Source organism: Argentina silus (assembly GCF_951799395.1).
Source record: "Argentina silus genome assembly, chromosome: 12".
Classification (NCBI taxonomy): domain Eukaryota; kingdom Metazoa; phylum Chordata; class Actinopteri; order Argentiniformes; family Argentinidae; genus Argentina; species Argentina silus.
Genome location: NC_139666.1, coordinates 15337843 through 15360219, shown reverse-complemented (window position 1 = coordinate 15360219; position 22377 = coordinate 15337843). Strand labels below are relative to the sequence as shown.

The window sequence follows — 22377 nt, the reverse complement described above, 5'->3', positions numbered from 1 at the left end:
GGGTTAGGGTTCAATCCTTACAACAGAATAGGGACTGCAATCATGAACATTCTTATTATACTCTTCCAGCGCAAATCTGTTCTACAGTACTGGATGTCTGTCTATCTAAACAGAACAAAGACTGATGGTCAGTGTACCCTGGTAGTGCTGTGGTAGAACACTAGAAACAGAAACTCCATTGTGCTTAATGATTGACTATGTGAGGGAGGTGACAAACAGACAATAGAGAAACAGCTGCTTTGAAACTGATGTAAAGTATTTATTTTCTGCTAAAATATACACAAGTTGTTTATTTACACCTCAACTATAATATGCATGGCAGTTATAAAAAAGGTATGGGTTTCTTGTTAGAGTCTATAATGAACTAATGTATAATGCACCCTGCCTTGAAAGAGGATCTGACAATGTAAAGACTCACACAAGTTGAGAATTTACACCCACTCGAGCCAGACATTGTATTTGCAACAGATTGCAACAAACAAAACACACAACAATTAATTTTAGACCCACTCAATCATGCCTACAGTATCAAACACCTTACCTCACATGCATATCCTCGCCTGGAACTGTCCACTGTTACTCCAGGACAGTGGGTAGCAGCCTCTGTGTCCAAGGCAGACTCACTCATGAAGTGTTTACGCAACTTTTAGACGTTAAGACGTTAATATAGCACTTATAAAGCCTCTATAATGGACGTGCTGGTCAGTGTTGCTAACAGCCAGACCAGCTCTATCTCTCTTTCTCTGCTCAGTGGCTGAATGAGGTGTGTGTGTGTGTGTGTGTGTGTGTGTGTGTGTGTGTGTGTGTGTGTCTGTGTTATGGTCCTGTCAAGGAGGTGACGACCCACCAGTAGACATCATCAGCCGTGTCACTCTCAGTCCTGTCCTGTGGCTGTCAGTTTAATGTGGTGGTGGTGTGGCTCCAGCAGGGCTGATATAAACATAGATCCTGCCCAGGGGGAGAGGGCTCTGACTGGGGCGAGAGACTGCCGAGAGACCCATCAGACTGATACACCTCCTCAACACTCACAATGGGAATCTGTCAACAACAAATAAAGTTAAATAACATCATGACATCAATAAGCAGGGCTACCATTTTGGCTAATGATTTTGTATTGAAACTGAACATGAGGAATTTGTTATGTTTTAGTGGTGTATGCAAATAATCTTCCTTCCTAAGGACTATTTCAAAGAGACTATTTTCATTCACAACAACACACGTTTCTAACAATACACATATATCCAGACAGAAAAACGTTATGTTATATTGAAATGTAGCCTACCTGCTGTCTGGAAGATCCTATGTTGGGTGAGGTAATTCAGGTCTGCAGGTTTCACCTGGTCTAGCATTGGCCTACAGTTAGCCTTTTGTGTCACTATAGGCCTATTAGTGCCCTTAAATGTAGGTCTATGTCTTGTGAGTCCTGAAGCCTGGCACACAAAACTACTTGTATTCCCTATACCTCTCAGTCCTTCATGTAGTGTAGCCTCCAGGGCAGGCGCAGCCACATGCCGATGTGAGTCTCTCTGATAGGATTACCCTATAGGGCCAGTGGGAGACTCCATTTTAATGCTGAAGAGTTAATAGCCTTAGTGGAAACAGTGTAATCCTATGATTAACAGCAGAGCTTGTGTGCTGCTGTGCTGGGCCAGTACAAGGACTAAAACTTCATGTTTATGTTGATCTAGTAATTAGACTATTTTTCAGCTGTGATCAAATCACTCAGCCTATCACAAATGTTATAAATGAATATCTCCTGAAGACAGACGGATAGCCTGGGTAAATTAGGCTATAAACCTACAGATCGATTTATAAGTAATCTAATATCGCCGAGATAGATACAAGATATAGATCGAAATCTATATTATTTCATTTCAAGTCACACTCTCTCACCTTAGGGCTACAGCATAATTAACATTAGGCTATTGTCAGAAGTTGACGAAATTATTTCAGTTGTGAATGAGATTCAACAGCAAAGTAGTCATTGACAGAACAACATTTAAAGAGTCCAATATTAAAGGAATGGAATGTTTACTTTTGGCGCGAGATGATTGTATTTCGCGGTACCGCTGCTTGTAGTTCAGCGAGCGTCCTCGCGAGGGAGCATAAACTATGCAGCACGCAAGCTAGCTAGCTCAGGTAAAACTGGTGGTCACTCTAGTTTAGATATATTATAGTATATATTGTCTCTTGTCTGTGGTGTCAATATTTACCAGAACAGGAGCATTTAAAGCTGAATAAGCCAACATTTTCAAACGTTTATTGACAAGTGCCACTCCTCAGCTAGGTAAGGCAAAACATGACTCAACAGAAGTAGCTTACGGCGTAGTTACGCTAGCTAGACTCCGCTAGTTCATGCAGCTAGACTAGCCAGCAGCTTTTCAGTTTGTGACTAGCTACCAAACATAACTAACTAGCTATTTCCTTCCGCTTCTAGCTTATTTATGGGACAATAAAGGCTTGGCAGTATTCCAGTTATTATGGTGAAAGTGTCAAGGAAATTCACGGTGACCCACAAGTACCACCGCAGACGAACGCGCCAGCCCTATCCCGTCAGAACAATCACTACCCGCAGTCAGTGCAGGGCCAGCGGCTGCTTCTTTGAAAGGCTGGCATCTGAGGTCTTTGACATGATCCTGGACAGACTCTCTGGTGGGTTCTGTTTGCTTTGGAAACTTCTCAGGATGGGTGAATAGATTTAGATGAGGCATACCTATTCTGATTGAAGCCGTTGCCTGGGGCAGGGCACTAAATTGCATGATGGTCTTAAATGTGTATAGCTACAACGACGTACATCTGAATTAATGAGATGTTTCTCCCTGCCTCCTTGTTTGTTGTTGTAAAGTGTTGCAGATCAGTGTGTTGAGCATGGCGTCCAAGGCCATCAGCCGCTACATCGTGGGCCACGTCTCCACTCAGGCCTGGAGGAATAGGATGATCGTACAGCGGTCTCATCAGTGCACCACTCCCAAAGAGGATGTGTCTACACTTGAACACTACAAATCGCTGGGTGAGAGGCTCCTCAGCAGCTTTATTTGATTAATTTACCCTTATTTTACTAGTAGGTTGGCCAAGAACACACTTGTTTATAATACACTAGCCTTCAGAGCCACATCATTTCTGCCTAAAAGTAATTTTCTGGTAGATAGACCTAAGTATTATTTCTATCCCCTTTAATAGGGGGTTAGAAGAGGAAAGCAAGTGGTCTTAGTTGGCAAATATAGTCACTGTGTGACATTCTTGTTGTTTTTACTCATTGTCTCAGGTTTGTTGTTCAAGAGATGTACCCTCTTGCTGCCAACAAAGGATAGGTTAAAGTTCATATATAGCAAGTTTTCACAGGTAAGACGGAGAGAGGTGAGGGAGGACAGATGAGGCAATGTTTAGCTGTTTTGCTCTACAAAAATGCGAGAGCATTTCTAAACAAACCAAACAGTTGACAACATTGAATAGATTGTTACATTCTAGTTAGCCTTACATATACTAACACAGTTGTTACCTCCCACTCAGGTTCCTTGCTTCATGATGGAGGAGTGCACTGAATCAGTGCGATGCCTAGGCTTCTCCAGCTATGGAGTGTTTCTACAGGTGAGAGCCTAGTTACAAAGAACAACACACAAATATCAAAGGCTGAATCCTGTATTGAGATTGTTGGTGTTTGACTGACAGACATTGATAGCCGGATGGGATGAGCTGGAGTGCCACCGAGTTTTCAACTTCCTGTGCGACTTCACAAATTTACCCCGGAAAATCCAGTCGGTGGTCACAGGAAAACCAGGTGTGTGTGAGAGAGAGAGAGAGAGAGAGAGAGAGAGAGAGAGTGGAGGAATGCGGTTGCGAGGGTAATGAATAACCACTGCTGTGGTTTCAACACCTGACACTCATTTACGCTTCTCTCTCTCTTTAGAGGCTAAACGAAAGAGTGTTAGTGAGAGGTGAGTGATCCATATGTCTTCTTTCTCCCTCCCTCCTTTCTCCCTCAGGTGCATGTCAGCTGTTGGAGCTACAGATCCGTCTGTTCTGCAGACAGGTTCTGTTGGACCCCTGGCAGAAGGACAAGGACACTCTGTTCTGGCTGACCCGCATCCTGAAACCCTGGCCCATGGTCAGCCAGGCCCGGCTGCTATTCATCCTCTATGGACCACTGCTACCAGACGGTGAGAGGAACAACATGGGCCTTCTCTGTTTCTACCTAAAAAAAACAGTGTTTGCACTTTTGTACGGTATGTAAATGACTTGTTTAGAAATTACATGGTAAAATGGTAATATTTACACAATAATAACAAATTAAATACTTCTCTACAAGTGTTTTTCGGTTGGCCAGAGTTGCAGGTGACGGTGTATGTGTAGTGTAAGGGAATGTCCTCTCCAGGTTCACTAGGCTGGCAGGAGCAGCTGGGTGCTGGGGTGGCACAGTGTGCTCTGTGGGACCTGGCCAAGGCTGTCATCCTGCTACACAGCGACCTGGAAGCCAAAGATTGGACCACGGACACCGTAATGGCCATCCTGGAGGAGCTCATAGGTAACTGCAGTAGCCCAGAGGACTTGGCAAACTTGAATGATTCAAATTTACACACCCAGGAATGATAGACAAACCTTTTACACTCTTTTGCTTAAATGTCAATGAAAATCTATCTTTGTTCCTTGGTCTGTCTACTGTATGTATGTCTGGTCAGTCCACATGTATGTACAATTACCATAGGATTATTGATTTCATTCAGTAAATGGTGAGTGCACCGTCATGTGCTGTGTGTATGATAGTTGTGATGTTTTGTGCTGGTTCTGTTGGCCTTCAGTCCATCCCCAGGGGTGGCACGTGGAGAGTGTGGCTCGTCTGTTGATCCTGTGTGGGAACAGCGTGTGCTACAGCGTGCTGGCCAGCAAGGCCCTCAACGGACGCCTGTTTGAGATCTCACGACTCATTGTATACCTCGTACTGGTCAGTCACTGCCGCTAAATGTAACAGAACTTTATTATCTGCTCTAGGGTTCTGATATCTTTTAACCTGTCAAAAGAGACACATTTCCCCCATTTTGTGCCCCCTGAACAGAAGGTACTGCCTGAACTGGCCTGAACGGATATTTCTGGTTCCCCCCTCTCAGGTGTGTGAGAAGGACGGGTACTGTATGAACTGGTCCGTCAAGATGGTGCAGCAGGTGTGTGAGGTGTTCTCCTCCTCTGCTGACAAGTGGTCCTTCATCCAGAGTGTGGAAAACATGTTCTCAGAGGTTTCCATGGAGATGTACGAGATTGTTGTGGCCAGTGAGTTGTTTCAGGCACTAAGACTAGGCCCAGTTTCCCTCAAGCTTTGTAGCACTAAAATAATCTTAAAGTTAAGAGCATATCATTTGGGAAGAAAACTTTGGGAACAAACTCTCCACTCAATAAATCAAATTAACTCGGTTATGATCTGTATTATGTCATTGACCAAAACACTGGTATAAAAACAGTTAAAATAAGTAGACGGTTCTAACTGTCAACGATCTTGTCACAGATAACCATCAAGATGACATGGAGACCTTCCAGAGCCTCTGTAGCCTCCTCAACGCCAGCGCTCACTTCCACACCGAGATTGTCTACATGTTCCTCAAAAAGGAGTGAGGAGATAGAGGAGGAGTGATATTATATTATTATTGTTATATATTATTATATATTATATTGTTATATAGAGTGATAAAGGACATTATTTTGGGACCATGGGTTTTCCCTCAATGAAAGAACATAAAGTTCTGTCGTATTATTTTCTTTCATCACTAAGTGGATGTTGTTCTGTCTTTGATTGTAATCTTTGAGAATCATTGTTTTTTTTGTTACGTCTTTTTTATATTTATATATATACATATATATTTACAGTATACTTCTGTGTAAACTACACTTTAAAATCTTGATACACTTGAAGGGCATATTTATTATATTCTATTTATATATTTATGAAAGTATGTTTCTACCTATTTATTAGCTCTGTATAGAGGTGTTCAACTTGTATTGTATTATGGTTATTATGCATTGATTACACTGATGCTTCTGTATGAAATATAAAAATGCATTTGCAGTATAAAGAGTTTATTCTGAATTTGTCAATTATGTCAATAGACAGACCAATAAACAATTTATTAGAAGTTTAAAGCAAGTCTAGGAGGCTACATGAGTAGTCATTCCTTTTGGTGATACAATAGAAACAATGCAAATTGAGTAAATGCCATTTTAACACATTTGCCAATACAGAAGCTGACTGATTTAATATGAATAAATATCACAGCATATTTCATGGCATAAAAAACAAGCAGTGACAAATACAATTGAGAAAATGTTTGAGAAGGTAGAAATATTTTCAACAGAACACATATATACAGGCCATGCCCACATTTGAAAGCACATTTAAGTGATGTTACCAATTAATTCAATGCTGAGTACGCGGCCATGTTCACAATGGTCGCTACAGTAAGTTGCTCAGCAAAACATGACATCACACCAGTAGAAGGGAACAACTTGACTACCATGCACCAGATATGTACTGTAAATACAACACCAATGAACACTTCCTATGTACTGCATTATTGTATATACTTGCTAGATACTGTATGTAGTTATTAGATGTTTGTCCAGTAGCTGTAACTCTGGTGTAAGGCCTATGTAATGTGAAGTCTGGCTGCCATTCCTCCAGATGAAGTCACAAGCACAGTCAGGCGAGCGATACTGCAGTTGCAATGGTCCCTTTCTCCATGACTATCTTCCATCCTAAGATGTCATACCTTCATTGTTTTGAAATGATCTGGGAGATTAAAGTGAAGAGAAGAAAGATCATCATGAACTCAATTAGTTTAGCAGCCCGTACTGCCTTCTACGACACTTTCTTTTACGTATCATAGTAGCATCTGACCATGCAACTACCCAACCAAACATCAAGACCAGTATAGATTAAGAATAGGAGAGTTGTTTTTATCCACCATCCTTACTACTCATGCGTCAATGTAGTTACACAGATCCGACCCATGGTTTTAGAGTAAACTAATATTTCCCTCCTCTATTCTTAACCCATCCACAACATCATTCTCTAGTTGGTACTACTGGACAACACTACACAGTTCACAATTCCATTTACTGTCATACTTACTGTGCAATTTGTTCTAGGGGTAAAGTGGAAAACAGAATGCTTCAATAGTGGTGCCAGAATTAAACCGAAAACAAATACAATGCAATTTTAACTAACTTTTCGCACACTCACCCACACACACCCACACACCCACCCACCCACCCACTCACACACACTCACACACACACACACACACACACACACACACACACACACACACACACACACACACACCCACACACACACAGTGTTGTACCTTGTAGCCACTCCACCCCCTCCTGTAGTCCCTCTCCTTTCACAGCATCACTGGCACTGAATCAGAGGGACAGGGTTCATCAAAGGACAGACAGATGGATGGATAGAAAGACAGAGAGATGGATGCACACTGCAGTTATGGTAAACATTGTCCCTTTGCCTGTCAGTTATTGAAATGGCATTGACCCCAGATCTATAGCTGACTGTGTTTATGTACAGTATATCCAATCATGTACCATCTAGTTCTGACTGCCCAAAAACGCAATACCTACCAGATGTGCCAGGGCTTGTCTTTGATGTTCTCCAGACAGAGCTGCTGGGAGACCTTGACTGAGGACAGAGCATCTCGCAGGTCCATCTTATTAGCAAAAAACAACACAGGCATCCTCCTGCTCCGGATGTCTGGACCAGGGAGGAACACAGCAGAACACCAATGAATAAACATGTTGGTCTACAGAATTACAGCAACTCTTTGGTCAACAGTTAAAGCAGGATGAATCCAAATGATTTAGATTTGGTTTGAGCATTGGCACTGTTTGCAAAATTAGGGAGGTAGCTGTTTTGTAGGTTTGTGTTATGCTTACGGCTAACCAAGAGCAGGTTCAGTACAATATCATAAAAGGTATCTTAATCAACTGGTTTCCGTTATTATCTTGACTGGTCCCTCTCACCTTGGTGGTTAAGAAGAGTGTCAAGCTCCTCTTTGACAACAACCATTCTCAATTTGTCTCCACTATCAATGACAAATATGATGGCATGACTGTCTCTGTGGACAAGGCAGAGAGATGATGAAGATAAACAACACAGTATGATTTTCTACATCACAAATGTGTAGGTTGTAACCAGTAAAAGTGCTTGACAATAATGGGTAATAATAATAATAATAATAATGATAATAATACTACTACTACTACTACTAATAACAATAATAATAATGTATTACATTTATAAAGCACGTTTCATAATACAATAATAACCTCAAAGTGCATAAGGTAGATAGAGCACCTTCGGTATGCCTCAACTACAGTTGTATACATAAACATTTGGATGCAGTCTTACTTGTAATAATGTTCCCATAGATTCCTGTATCTGCTCTGACCAGACATGTCGAACACTGTGAAGGACAGACTTTGCAGAGGTAGAAAAGACACATTCAAATCAGAATGCTGGCGTTAGTAGCAATCATGCAACCTTATGTATACTGTATACTTATTCTTATGTATACTTACGTATACTATCTTATACTCGGGTTTAATTTTGAAGTAGGCTAATACTGTACATGTGCAAATATGAAAACGATAGTTTCATAATCAAGCAAATAAATTACTACCTTGAGCTCTTGAACTTTTCAATGTTGAAGCCAATAGTTGGAACAATGTCTTGCGTCTGGGTCTGCAACACACATACACACACACACGCACGCACACACACACGAATAACAAAGAAACAAGCAATAGCATAACTATGTCAAAATATTGTAAAAGAAAAATGTATAAAAGTCTGTATGTGGAATTTTACCTGACTAACATGTTTCCAATCCTCTGACATTGGGCCAAATTTGCCCGTTGGCTGAAAATAAGCAATCAGTGAATGATTGCAGTGCAGTGAATCGACTTAAAATGATAGAGACTCACAACCTTTAGCTATATTCTGAAAGTGCATCTCTCCACTCACTGCAGGCCGTGCACTGACGCACATTTGGGCCACACCACACTATAACCTACAGTGGCGTCTATAGTCACAAATTAATGAAACTAAACGAATATAGTGTAGTCGAGTGTTTCCGTTGGGCCAATGGACTTACATTTGTTGGTTTGAGTTGGTTGATGATGGTTGTTTTTCCGCTATTGTCCAATCCTAAACACAACACGTTCACTTCTTTCTTTTTCAGTCCCAGCCATAGTGACAATTTATCTAACAGCCCCATGGGTTTAGTTGAAAACATCGGCCTTTTTAAACAGGTTTATAAATACTCGATACACCTCCCCGATGAGATAACATCGAACAATTCTTACATGTATCCTCCTAATATAACATTTAGCCTACAATACAACCTGGCTGTGAATATCAGTCTCATAAGATAACAGGTTGGTTGTCCTGTCTTGAGTTAATCCTATTACAAGTTAATTAAATGCTCTGAACCTCGATGTGACCCGGATCCTGAGGTGGACACTTGATTATGTTTACTAGTACCCTAATCTGTGTTTTCTTTCCCAAAGGGAGACAGCATACACTACAGCAGGCATCATATTTGATAGCGTACCTATGATAATTTCTTAAAAATAGAAATTAGGAAAATATATCATTTGGCTTGTCTTGACCCAGGTTAGAGGCCTATAATAGGTCTTCTAGGCACTGTCATCTATCCACCGTCACCTGTTGGTCGGATGTCATAGGTCTAGCTCAAATGTATGGTCAAACGGCGCCATCTCCTGCCCATCTTCAACCTGAAGTATATTCATCCCGTGTGACACAACTTTTTGTTTTGTTTTACAGTAAATAAAATCATGTGATTCATGCTCAAATTATCGAAATCATCAAGATTGAATGCAAAGAAATGTGTTACACTGACTCTGGATGGAAGTTAACCTCTTATTATGAATAAAATGGAAATAATTATTAAAAAAAACAGTCAACCACTAGAACTGTTCACCTTTATTTGCAAATAAATATCCGCTTTAACTGTCTCTTACAGTGTGCAAGATCTACCACGTCTCTTTGGAAATTATAGAAAAATAAAATACAAGAATTATAAGTACTTGTACTTTGTACAAAAGAGCATTCTTCCATTGCTCAGCAGTAAAACATGCTAAACAGCATCTCTCCATCCGAGTAGTTGGGTGTGTGTGGGTTTGTGTCCCTCTTCTCTCCTGAGTGACACCTCTGCACAGTCTTTCTGTGAGCATATGCTCCGGGTAGAAGATAACCTTAGGCAGATATCTAGGGTCAGCTTATCCTCCTGAAATCCTGCCCCTTTACCATTTAGGGGGCACATGTGAAACTGACCTTGGAACAATGTCTAGGGGTAACTTCATCCTATTCTGACAGTCAGGTACACTCTGGTATCCTCCTGTTAGAGGTCATTCTGTACTGCACTGGGGGTGGGTGGGTCTGGCGAGGCTTATGGGTCATAGGTGATGGTGCTGCTGAATGTCTGCATGTGCTAGTCACTGAGCAGATCAGGCCTCTAAAATATTCTCTCTCTCTCTCTATGTCTCTTTCTCTCTCTCTATGTCTGTCTCTCTCTCTCTCTCTCTCTCTCTCTCTCTCTCTCTCTCTCCGCATTTCCCTGCATCTTTCTCTCTGCTGGCCTAGGCAGGTTCCTATGGTCCTATTGCACAACCAAAATATTGCTTTTCCATGTCAGGGGTCATTCAACAACTGGGGACTATTACTGCATCCCAATTCTAGAGAACCTAATGTCACATGGTCTATTCAGATGTGGGGGAAGCATGTTTGACTCAAAGACTTCCATACTCAATACATGGGATACATTTCAGTCTTGGTAGCTGACAAGATATCATGACACCAACTACTGTGCTGTCTACCGACCAGCCTTGATTTTCACAACTACTATGTACATTGTTTTCCAACAGCTGCCATGAATGGCTGCTATGTACAGAATTAGCATGTGACAGAGTCAACTGAGGAGGCCAACGATTTGCTCTCAGAGTCTATAGGTCCATAAGAGTCATATACTGTGTTATACTCTTATATTAGTTACTGAGATGACTGAATATATTGCTGATTTAGATAAACTTGTAAATAAATAAAGAGATAAAATCCAGATTTACTAGGGCTTTCACATACAGGACTGCACATAGATAAATATTAGGTTATGGTTATAATTGATAAATTGTCTATACACTTAAAACATTCAGAAATCCGCACTTCAAAATTGGCTCTTCGTCTTCTTCAAGTATTAGCATACCAGATACTCTGGAGAGAGGTTAAATAACGTAACGAGAATACCTTATGACATTTACTCCAAACAAAATAATTCATATAATATTAAGGACAATCCTTTTGATTGCACATCTGTTAGCAGCTACATGGTCACAAAACATGGAGAAAACATTGTAGATCACGTTCCCAAATCTACAGCTCTAAATACAGATACTGTTGTTCCACATAGAAATACTGTTGCTGCAAGAAGGCATACATTCCCCATATGAAGGAGAGCCAGTCTGTGAATCCTCTGTCTCTCTCCTGTCTGGCTGAAGCAGGTTAAGGGTGTACAAAACGGTCTTGGTAGTTGAGTCTCTAGGTCGGAGGCCAGGTGAGTCTGATGTCGTTGTCTGAGGGGAGAGTGGCCTGGTTGAGACAATCTGTTTGTTTGTCTGTCTGTGGGGTGAAGACTGAGGCACAGGCTGTGTGTCTGTCCATCTCTCTCTCTCTCTCGATCCATCCATCCATCTCTCTCTCTGGCTGTCTGTCCATCTATGGTCTCATACATGAAAACCCTTCTCCTGTTCGTGCATTAGCTGCAGTCGGAGCGTCTGTATACTGCTCACGATTCGCCTCTGGTGCCCAATCAGTGCCACACCGATCCGCCTGACATCTCTAGGGGGAGAGTGAAAACATAGACACATACAAGTGTGTATACAAACACACACACACACACACACACACACACACACACAAAACGGTTAATGGGACAGCTAAGCAAGTACACTCCCTACATAACTCACCATGCTTATCCTGCTTATCCTGGTATCACGTGGATAATGTGTGTGTATGTGTATGAATGCGTGTGTGTGTGTGTTTATATGATTAACACTCCCTCCACTCACTCAATGCTCATCCTGGCCACAGAGTCCAGCGTGCTGAATCCTGCCGCTACAAAGTTGCTCTTGTATTGGCTCATTTTGATGGAGTCGAGCCAATCACCAGTGGAGATGAACATGGGGTAGTCCACTACCTCCCCAGGGGACTCTGGTAAACTGACAGAATAAATATAACATTTATTAAAAAATTTGAGATGAGTTATAAGTTCAATAAAATACTTGGGCTGCTGTCATTACAGTACAAAAGCCCCCATAGACGAGTATTGAGAAGCACAGGCCAACATTATCTACTGCAGCACCAATAAGATACATTCCACAGTGTCCACTGCATAGACATACTATCATAAGATAATAACATTTTGAGAGGACACATGGTTGTCTGCAATAAAAGTGAAAGTAAATTAAACAAATACAGTTCTCTCGAAGGTCATGTGGTCATGACAAAATCCACTAGATATATAGCCAGCCTGGCATGTTTCAGTGTCTGTGTCTGTGCCTGTGTATGTATCTGTGTCTGTCTCTTTGTCTTTGTCTTTGTCTGTGTCTGTGCCTGCACCTGTATCTGTGCCTGTGTCTGTGCCTATGTCTTTTCTGTGTCTGTGCCTGTATCTGTGCCTGTGTCTGTGTCTGTGTCTGTGTCCTGTTTTGGTGCGTACCTCTGGATGTCCTCCACCAGAGTGAGCAGGCTGCTGGGGTTGCGGATCAGCTTGTCTAGGAAGGAGACCACGTCGGTGAACTTGGGCCGCTGGCTCCGCTCCTTCTGCCAGCAGTGTAGCATCAGCTGGTGGAGCGCCACGGGGCAGCCCATGGGCGCCGGCAGCCGGTAGCCCTCCTCTATCGACAGGATCACCTGGAGACACCGCAACAAGATAAGAGTCACTGTGTGTTCATTTCAAATACATGACTGTGAAGTTAAAGCACACACATGCACGCATGCACGCACGCACACACACACGCGCACGCATGCACGCACGCAAGCACACACACACACACACACACACACACACACGAATTGTGCTGTATGTTAGATCTAAATCTGTGCTGTATCGTGAGTGTCTCTGAGATGCATTTTATGGTCTGTGTGAGAATCAAAGCCTCCCTCTCAGCTGGCTTGTACCCCAGCTGTTCCCCCATAGCTTGGGGTAAGTATGGTGGAGGCAGGGTGAGGCTGGGTGAGGCTGCAGCAGCAGCAGCAGTCTGGGGTTTGGCTTGGTCTTTTGTCTTGGAAAGCACTTCTAAGCAATTCCCTAGCAGCACAAATCCCCTCGAGCCATGTGTGCTCTGTGTGTGTGTTTGTGTGTGTGTGTGTGTGTGTGTGTGTGTGTGTGTATGCGTGCGTGCGAGTTATGTGAGGGGCTGAGGGGGATTACCAAGGGGCTTTCACACTCCACAGAGAGACAGGAGGAATCTGTTGCCTCCTCCATCTGTCTCCCCCTGGCCGCCCTGGGACCACGAGGTCACTCAACCAAGGTCTGACTCCACAACTTTTAAACCCCTCTTTTGGTTTAGAGGTTGTCTACCTCTCTCTCCCTTTAACCCCTCCTTCCCCATTCTCTCTCTCTCTCCCTCTCTCTCTCTCCAAAAGGTAGGTTTAAAGGTGGACTAAAGATAACGGTTGCATTTACTGATTTAAAATGAGCTTTGTGCTCATTCAAAGAGAGGTGTAGATAAAACAATGTAGTCTAAAGGCTGATTGATACCCTTAGCTTTTTATTGCGGGGGTTTGTATTTATACCTCCTGTAGACATCCACATCCACATCTACGACACTTTTCCTGGGAGGTGTTTCGGATCTCCACGTGGACCCGTCTGCATGGGTCCACAGATGTCTGCTATATTGCACAATCTGAATGGATGTGTATGAGACCACAGCCAGAACCTAGTACTCACATCTTGATTGGACATCTCCCAATAGGGCCTCTCCCCGTATGACATCACTTCCCACATGACGATGCCGTAGCTCCACGCGTCGCTGGCTGATGAGAACTTCCTGTATGAAATGGCCTCTGGTGCTGTCCACCTGATAGGGATCTTTCCTCCCTGTTAACACACACACACACACACACACGCACACGCACACGCACACGCACACGCACACGCACACGCACACGCACACGCACACACACACGCACACACACACGCACACACACACACACACACACACACAATCAGTCAAATCAACAGGAACAAGCAGATTTTGCTCAATGTGAACACACCATATGTGTGTCACACTTCAATGTATTTCTGTCATACTTCAATGATGACAATACATGCTTGAGGAAATACGCACTGACATCCTCTACACATATTTGACAACCTCTACGATGATACGTGATACTCATATTCACATGGAGAGATGCACTACACTCTCCACGGGGTGGATACATTCGTTAGGAGTCTTGCAGCGTGCGCACAGCACATTACCAGAGCTGTAAAGTTTGTCTTTGGGAGCAGAGAGGTGTCAGAGCTCAGAGCTCACAGAGCCAGGTCAGGAGGGAGGAAGATTGTTTCTATTGTTACGGCTGCACAGCACTTTTCCCTCCTTCACTACCTCCTTCCCTTTAAGCCCCCCTTCATCTCTCTCCCCACATGAGGGCAGAGTAAAATCGCCCGGTCTGCAAAAAAACCTCCTCTGTAATGCGCTCTGTGACCTCCCTCGCCTCCTCTCCTCCACCAACTCCTGTGGAGCAGAAAATGTCTGCTGGACCTGCGAATGCAACACTTCCCCCTCACAATGACCCCGGGTGACCCTGAGAATGGAGAGCATCGGTGGGGCAGACCGATCTGGAGAGCTGAATCAACCCTAGGATGCTTTGTTACAGCAGAGAGACTTAAAGCTGATGAGCCGAAATAGGACTAAAAGACCATCAGAGAAAAAAGTGGGAGAGAAACTGAGGTTAATATAATAATTCATTCAGTAAAAAAGCGGTTCTGTGTGTCAAGGTGTTTCAGTGGATGACCTTTGGTTTCTTTCACAGTTCAATTCTGTAAATGCATTTAAATGTCTTTAAAAACTCTGAGTAGTTCTATTTTCTTCATAAAAAAACAGATGGAACAGACAGAGTTTCCATTATGCACTGGACCAGACATACTGTAGTTTGACCCTATGAGGACACCGTCTTCAGAAGAGGGTCTGAGTAAGGGGTTTTGGGTTAGGGGGTCAGGGGTCAGGATGTATAGTTACCGTGGTGGTGTATGCAGCCTCTGGGTCGTCCTCCAGTATTCTGGACAGGCCAAAGTCAGACACCTTACACACCAGATTGCTGTTGACCAGGATGTTGCGGGCGGCCAGGTCTCGGTGAACGTAGCCCATGTCTGACAGGTACTTCATGCCTGAGGCAATGCCACGCAGCATGCCAACCAGCTGGATGACTGTGAAGTGCCCGTCGTGCTTCTAACAGAGAGAGAGAGAAAGAGAGAGAGAGAGAGAGAAGTGAAGTGAGTATATTCAGTGTGTCTGACAGGAAAGAGAAGACTAGAGAAGACAGAGAGAGAGGATTTGCCTAAGGCTTGTCAAGAGAGCATATCCTGCGCTATTCGACAGCTCCTTCAGGGAAATACATCATTGGACAATATAATGATTTCTAAATGTTTCAGACTTGACAAAAACATGTTTTTGATAACTTCATCTCTGTGTTATAATCATGGTTCTCACCCTCAGGAAAGAGTCCAGTGATCCGTTCTCCATGTATTCCACCACAATCATGACAGGCCTGCCTGGGAACGGAACAGAGAACACCAGTGAGAACAGGGTCACTAATCACATTTTTCCCCAAAAATTTTATACAGCTTAAAAGAAGCACACAACACATTTCTAGCCAACTGTATCCTCATGTCAATATTTACCAAGAGGAACACATAACCACCAGCTCATGTTTCCCTGCGCTTACTTAATCCGCGTTTGCTGACGGATGCAGAGAGTTCATCTTCCATACAGGAGTTAATAGACGATTACCATTAGCTTTACGTGGTTTCCTGTCCGTATCTCTGGGCCTGTGGAGATTGGACAGTAATCCACTGCAGGATTAATTAACACCCTGTTTGATTAACAACCTGCTTTAATGACTGGCCACTGTTATCACCCTTTAGACACACCAGGGGAAGGAGACAGGGAGGAGAGGGGGCAGAGGGGAGGAGAGAAAGAGGAGGAGAGGGGTGAGGATGAGGACAGAGGATGGAGGTAGCCAGGGGGAAGGAGGGGTGAGTTCATAGGAAGACAAGGAGGTTGGCAGGGGACAGAAGGGAGTGAGGGGGAAGAGGAGTGAGGGGAGAGGGGAGGAGAAGAGGGTGGTGGTGGTGGTGGTGGTGGTGGTGGGGGGGTCCCATGGGCTCACCCCCCGGTCTAATCCCCCAGTTGGAGGGTGTGCTGCTGACTGCACTAATTACAGGATTACAAAGGTTACTGAAGAGTCATGAGAGCCATAGAGAAGCACAAGGGTAGCACAGCAAGGGGTTTCCATCTCCTGACTACAGCTCTCTATCCCTGGCTACTTCATGTATTCCATTAGTAATAACACAGGCCAACAAGGCATGAATACCTATGGAACGACGCCCAATCTTTTAAATTCATCCACTGACATCCACGTTTCATTTTTCAGTATTTCAGAGCTCAAATGATTTATTGACTCATATTTCCCTGAGTGTTAGTATACGGAGACAGAGTGATTGATATAGCTTCACGTTAATGAACGAGAATGAACATCATCTGAAACCCCACTGTTCAAACACATTTCACAGCTCGTGCACCTGATACAATACCACTGATTGATTCTACCAATCACTCGTACAGCCTCGCTAAAGCGCAATTCTGTTTACACTTCAGAGTATCCTGCTAATTTGGCTAATTTGCCAGACAGACTGAAAATGCTAAAAACCCTGCTGTGATTTCATACATGAGTAGAATATCAGGGGTTATTAAAGAGACATGACAGGAGGAGATAAAGCGTGACCTGCTGCTACCGCAGACCAGACTCAGGCAGAGGTTGTCGTCATGGTTACACACCACATTATTGCATGAATAGGAGACATCTGTAAATGTTGTACTTCTACATAAAAAAGGCTCAATCCGCTTTTTGGAAGACCAAAGGGGAGGGTCTTTGTAATTGCCAGTGATGCGATGGAAGAAGAAATATCCCCTTCAATCAACCCAGGAATGTGGGACTCTCTGGTACAGTGTGAGAGGGAGCCTGGGCTGGACGCAGAGACATGCTGGTTGAGCTCAGACTTCGGCCAGTGATTACATCCCTGCAGCCAGGCAGAGAGGCAGAGAGAGGCAGAGAACAGAAGCTGTCCGTGGTGCCGAGCAGCTTATCCTCTAAGGCTGGCTCCATCAGCCAGGCAGAGGCAGGAGGAGTGGGGGCTCTGGGAAGAGCAGGAGCTGGCCATACCGCTGACTGGATTACTCTATCAGCTCAGCTGCAGAGCATCAGTGTGGCGCAGGCCTGCTTTTCCCATGTAAGTCCTGCTTTCCCAATGCTGATCTCCTATCCACTCCCATGGAGGCAACTGCTTTGTATTTGCTTCATAACTAACACATGCTTATATCTGGGTATTATTGGTCAATTATAATAATGATAATTTGTCCTTCTTAAATTATACCACAATTATAATGTGAACACAAATAGAGATCTGTGCTTAAAAAGATTGAATGGTAAGACTCTCAGCATGGAATCATCATGAGGTTGCCGTCCTTTGGATGAGAGCTTAAACCGGTGTCCTGACTCCCAAGTCGTCAAAGATGGAGCTTATGGCTGTTTTAACGCCGGTGTCCCAACCTGCACACGCGCGCACACACACACACACACACACACACACACACACACACACACACACACACACACACACACACACACACACACACCTGTTTTTGTATTGTATTGCATCACCTGGTTTTCCTGCTCAGGTAAACTACAGTCACACCCCAATACCTCTCATTCTTAATTAGTCTCTGAAGAGAAGGGGAAGGAGTAAACAACAGCTGGAATGAAAGAGAGAGAGAGAGAGAGAGAGAGAGAGAGAGAGAGAGAGAGAGAGAGAGAGAGAGAGAGAGAGACAGAGAGAGAAAGAGAGAGAGAGAGAGAGAGAGAGATAGTGTGTGTGCAGTATATATTAGTGTTTTACTGCTCTGTGGCCTAGCACGACTGCTGTGCATTGTGTTGTGGCTATGAATCTGTGAAGTCAGGTACTGTGTGTGTGTGTGTTTGTGTGTGTGTGTTTCTGATAAAGTGTGCGTGTGTGCGTTGTGCTGTAGCATATTCAGCCATGGGGAATGGCTCGTTGTGATGACTCACTCCCTGTGTCAGAGACAGCTGTCCCATATAAATACACACATCCTGCTGTCTGTCACTACCAGCAGGGTTTCAGCAGGCAGGGGGCCTGGGGTGCTGGAGGGCTGGGGTGCAGGGGCTAGGCTACTGGAGATACTGTCTGTCACTTCCAGCATGTCTTCAGCAGGGGGGCTGGGGTACTGGGACGCAGGGCTAGGCTGGGGGATGCAGTACTGTAGGGCTGTAGCTGGAGGACTGGAAAATAGGCCTGGGGCAACATCTTTCATACAGGTGGTCCCCAGCCCTGGCAATGAATTCCTGTGTTCTCCTACATGTAGTTATCTTAAAAGAGCATGTCTGAGCATTGTTTCCTTGATGGTAATTGAGGTCAGCATCTCCATTGTGTTCAAGAACATCAGTAATACAGGGAGGACTGTGCTGCCACACATTCATATTCACCTGCCATCTCTCTTTATACAGTCTCTAAAACCACCAGATGTTTGACTGTGTTTGCTCCATAAAAGAACCACGCAAACACACATACACAAGCGCGCACACACACACACACACACACACACACACACACACACACACACACACACACACACACACACACACACACACAATGACTGAGATATAAAACGCCTTACAAAGCTTTATGTAGCCTTAAGAAACTTTACATGCATCAGCAGTTTGTCAACTCTCTTATCATAGGCCCCATCTCCTCCTCTCTGTATGCTCAGAGATAGGAGGAGCCAGAGGATTCTCATCCATTTTCTTCCTCAGTCTGTGGAAAAACAAGGACTGGGCCGTTATTTCAATTCTGGAAAACAATAGGAGGGCTCCAAACGGTTGTGTTTTATTCCCGTTTGCACATTGGCCTTATTGGTTTTATCTTAATGTGTGTAATGTCTAGGGTCTTACCATCTCTTTGCTGCACAGGATGAAACGTCTTAGCCTGTCTATATGCCAAGAAAATATGTTTTGTAGGGAGAATGTGTAAAGTCCCGTCCTGTGCATTAGTGTTGTTTGTCTTTGTTTTTGTTATTCATTTAATTCCTGTTTTACTCAAGTTTTTTCGTTTCTGTCACTTTGCTATCTGCCCTTGTGTATTTCCCGCTTGTGTGATTGTCTGCCCCGCCCCGATTGATTTCACCTGTTCCTTCCCATCATTCCCTGTGTATATAGTCTGTGTTCCTCTGTCTTGTTGCCAGTTATTTATTGTGCCGCCGTGTCAATATGTCCCAGCAATCTCCCTAGTGTCTCGTTTTCATGGTTTTGATATTTGAGTGTTTTTTGACTACGCCTTTTTGCCTTCTCCCTGTTGGATTATCTGCCTTGATCTTTGAATTTGACTCCCTGTGTACCGTATTTTGCCTACTCCTTTTCTGGATAGACACTACCTATTGACTGCCCACCTGTGTACCGAACCCTTTTGCTAGTAAAACTATTCTTTTGGATCAAGGCTGTCCTGAGTCATGTAATTGGGTCCTCTGCCCAAGTACTCGTTATTATAGAATGACTGCTACCCACATGGGCAGTCTGATGAGATCCTCTGCCCTTGGGAATCAATGCCGATATGCATGAATAGCACTTTGTTGACCAGCTACATTCACACGTTTATATTATGAAATATGAAACTTTTCACTGACAAAACTGCTACCACGGCTACCATTGGATTTCGAGCCACTCATCTCAGTCATCTTTGCTGCATGTGTGAGCAGATCATACATGAAAAGCTTGATGAAGACCCAAAGTGGTTGAAATGTTGCTATATACTGTAGCTTTACCTGTGTGACTTGCAACTGTACAGCAAACTACAGCTCCCATGAGCCCACTTACTTTTGGTGACCACGCCCTCCAGTCTGATGATGTTGGGATGGTCGAACTGTCCCATGATGCTCGCCTCTCGGAGGAAGTCCCGCCTCTGACGCTCAACGTATCCACCCTTTAGCGTCTTTATTGCTACGGCAATCTCTTTCTTCCCCGGTGTCCTCAACCGTCCGCTGCACACCTCCCCAAACTCACCTGGAATACACACACACACACACACACACACACACACACACACACACACACACACACACACACACACACACACACACACACACACACACACACACACACACACACACACACACACACACACACACACACACACACACACACACACACACACAATTTCAGAATAATGAACACACTTTATAAACTTCACTTCAGGGTTTCAGCAGAAGTTTCCCAGGCTACAAGTCTACAGACAACAGATCAACCACTGGGGGGCAGTCTTGCAGTATAAAGACTTTCCTACTGGCACCTAAGGACTGAATAATTAAAATCTCTGATAAATGTCTTTATTGGATGCACCTTCTGAAGAATCACCTCTGATTCTATTCTTAGACTCTTTTTGTTCTCTAAACCAGTTTTAACAGTTTTAATATGACCCTACTGTGCAGAGAAATTACTCAGACCAGATGCTGGAAGGTGGTGAGAATGCTCTCTACTCTACAGGAGAGAAATTATCAATTTAATGTCTGTAAAATGAAAATAGATTGCTTCATATGTCAGATTACACATCGTTAATATAATAACCAAATGCCAGATCCTTTTACACCCACAAGGTAAATATCAGTGCAAGGCCATTGTAGCATCCATAACCAAACAGAACTATGAAAGTTATGAAAGTGTGATAATTGAGGCTGGAAACGGCACCTGCTCCGATGACTCTCTCAATACGGATCCGGGTCGGGTCAATCTCCTTGGCAAACTCATGGACCGCCTGAGTCGGGTCCTCATACGTATCAGGATCTACATACGTCTTTATTCCTGGGATCGGGACTGGAGAGATAGAACAAGATGAGAGAGAGGGGGGGGGGAGAGAGAGAGAGACAGAGAGAGGAGAGAGAGAGAGAGAGAGAGAGAGAGAGAGAGAGAGAGAGAGAGAGACACGGGGGGGGGGGGGGTCTTCATTTAGTGAAAGGGACTAAAGAGGAAGGACACTGTCTGTTCTTGCTCTTGGCAAGGCAAACGTGTTGTGCCAAATGGTTCAGTTATCTGACACATTGTGTTAGAAATATCAGGGTGTTTCCTGTTGAATATGTATGTGAACTGAATATGTGAGTGAGTTGCCTTGGGACAAATACATGACAATGTGAAGCAGAATTCTTGAATGCAGAAACAATCAGGTACCCAGGCACTCACACACAACCCACCTAGCAGCAGTGCCATCCCAAGAGAAAGGGCAGGTAAGGGCATAGGGCTCAGCGCATACACCCATACCCACACAAACACTGCTATGGATGGGTAGCTCAGTGTCGCTCGCTGTCCCCAAAACACAATCAATCCTCATGCATAGCAGATCCAGCAGTAACCTGAAGACACAGTCACCCTCTAAAAAAGCCTCTTCTGGACAAGTTCGATTTGTGAAGGTTGGAGATACATCAATACATCACAGGAGAGAGGGAAAAAGGAGTAGAGAGGTCAGAAGAGAGAGAGAGAGAGAGAGAGAGAGAGAGGTAGAGAGAGTGTCCTCTTTGTCCTACACTGATCAGCTCACCAAGGCTAGCACCGAGACCAAGAGTCAATCTGTGGAGTCAAGGCTAACTATTAACACAGAGAAAGAGAGGAGAGGAGAGAGGTAGAGAGAGGGAGTGTATGTGTGAGTATAGGATGGAGGAGCCTGCAGCTGACTGGGTAATGATGGGTGTCCGTGGCTGACACAGAATCACAGGAGTTCAGGTGCCATCACTGTGAGGCGCACGCACGCACGCACGCACGCACGCACGCACGCACGCACGCACGCACGCACCTGTCCTTGTACAATTGGCCTCTTACAAACATCTTCTCCTATCCTCACCTCTCTCCTTCTCCCTCTATCCCATTCTCTTTTCTCCATCCCTCTTCTTTCTTTCATCCTCCTCTTTCTTATTTCCCCCTCTCTTTCCATATTCCTTTCAATCCTCCCTCTCTTCACCTACTTT

The 22377-nt window shown here is 44.0% G+C and overlaps 3 protein-coding genes across 3 annotated transcripts in view; 1 reads left to right on the top strand and 2 right to left on the bottom strand.

The window, feature by feature from the left end:
- Window positions 1–2480: 2480 nt before the first annotated feature.
- LOC310813526 (F-box only protein 47-like) lies at window positions 2481–5601 on the top strand (the record flags this gene model as incomplete). Its single annotated transcript, XM_083682574.1, has 10 exons — window positions 2481–2652; window positions 2846–3010; window positions 3266–3342; window positions 3511–3588; window positions 3670–3778; window positions 3984–4157; window positions 4373–4522; window positions 4797–4939; window positions 5103–5262; window positions 5495–5601. The coding sequence occupies 10 exons, from the start codon at window positions 2481–2483 to the stop codon at window positions 5599–5601; spliced, it is 1335 nt and encodes a 444-aa protein (XP_083538700.1).
- Window positions 5602–7054: 1453 nt separating this feature from the next.
- Window positions 7055–9275, bottom strand: LOC310813553 (ADP-ribosylation factor-like protein 6; the record flags this gene model as incomplete). Its single annotated transcript, XM_083682611.1, has 8 exons — window positions 7055–7077; window positions 7350–7405; window positions 7621–7750; window positions 8020–8114; window positions 8408–8476; window positions 8679–8740; window positions 8867–8917; window positions 9153–9275. 8 exons carry the CDS (start codon window positions 9273–9275, stop codon window positions 7055–7057), a joined length of 609 nt encoding a protein of 202 aa, XP_083538737.1.
- A 2521-nt stretch (window positions 9276–11796) lies between these two features.
- Window positions 11797–22377, bottom strand: part of LOC310812621 (ephrin type-A receptor 6-like) — a gene marked incomplete at both ends in the record, with an annotated part of 92226 nt that continues 81645 nt past the window's right edge. The window contains 8 exons of the mRNA XM_083681249.1: window positions 11797–11911; window positions 12142–12291; window positions 12792–12985; window positions 14025–14174; window positions 15319–15528; window positions 15790–15851; window positions 20243–20428; window positions 21110–21235. Coding sequence (XP_083537375.1) covers window positions 11797–11911; window positions 12142–12291; window positions 12792–12985; window positions 14025–14174; window positions 15319–15528; window positions 15790–15851; window positions 20243–20428; window positions 21110–21235 — 1193 coding nt within the window. The remainder of the gene's footprint in view (window positions 11912–12141; window positions 12292–12791; window positions 12986–14024; window positions 14175–15318; window positions 15529–15789; window positions 15852–20242; window positions 20429–21109; window positions 21236–22377) is intronic.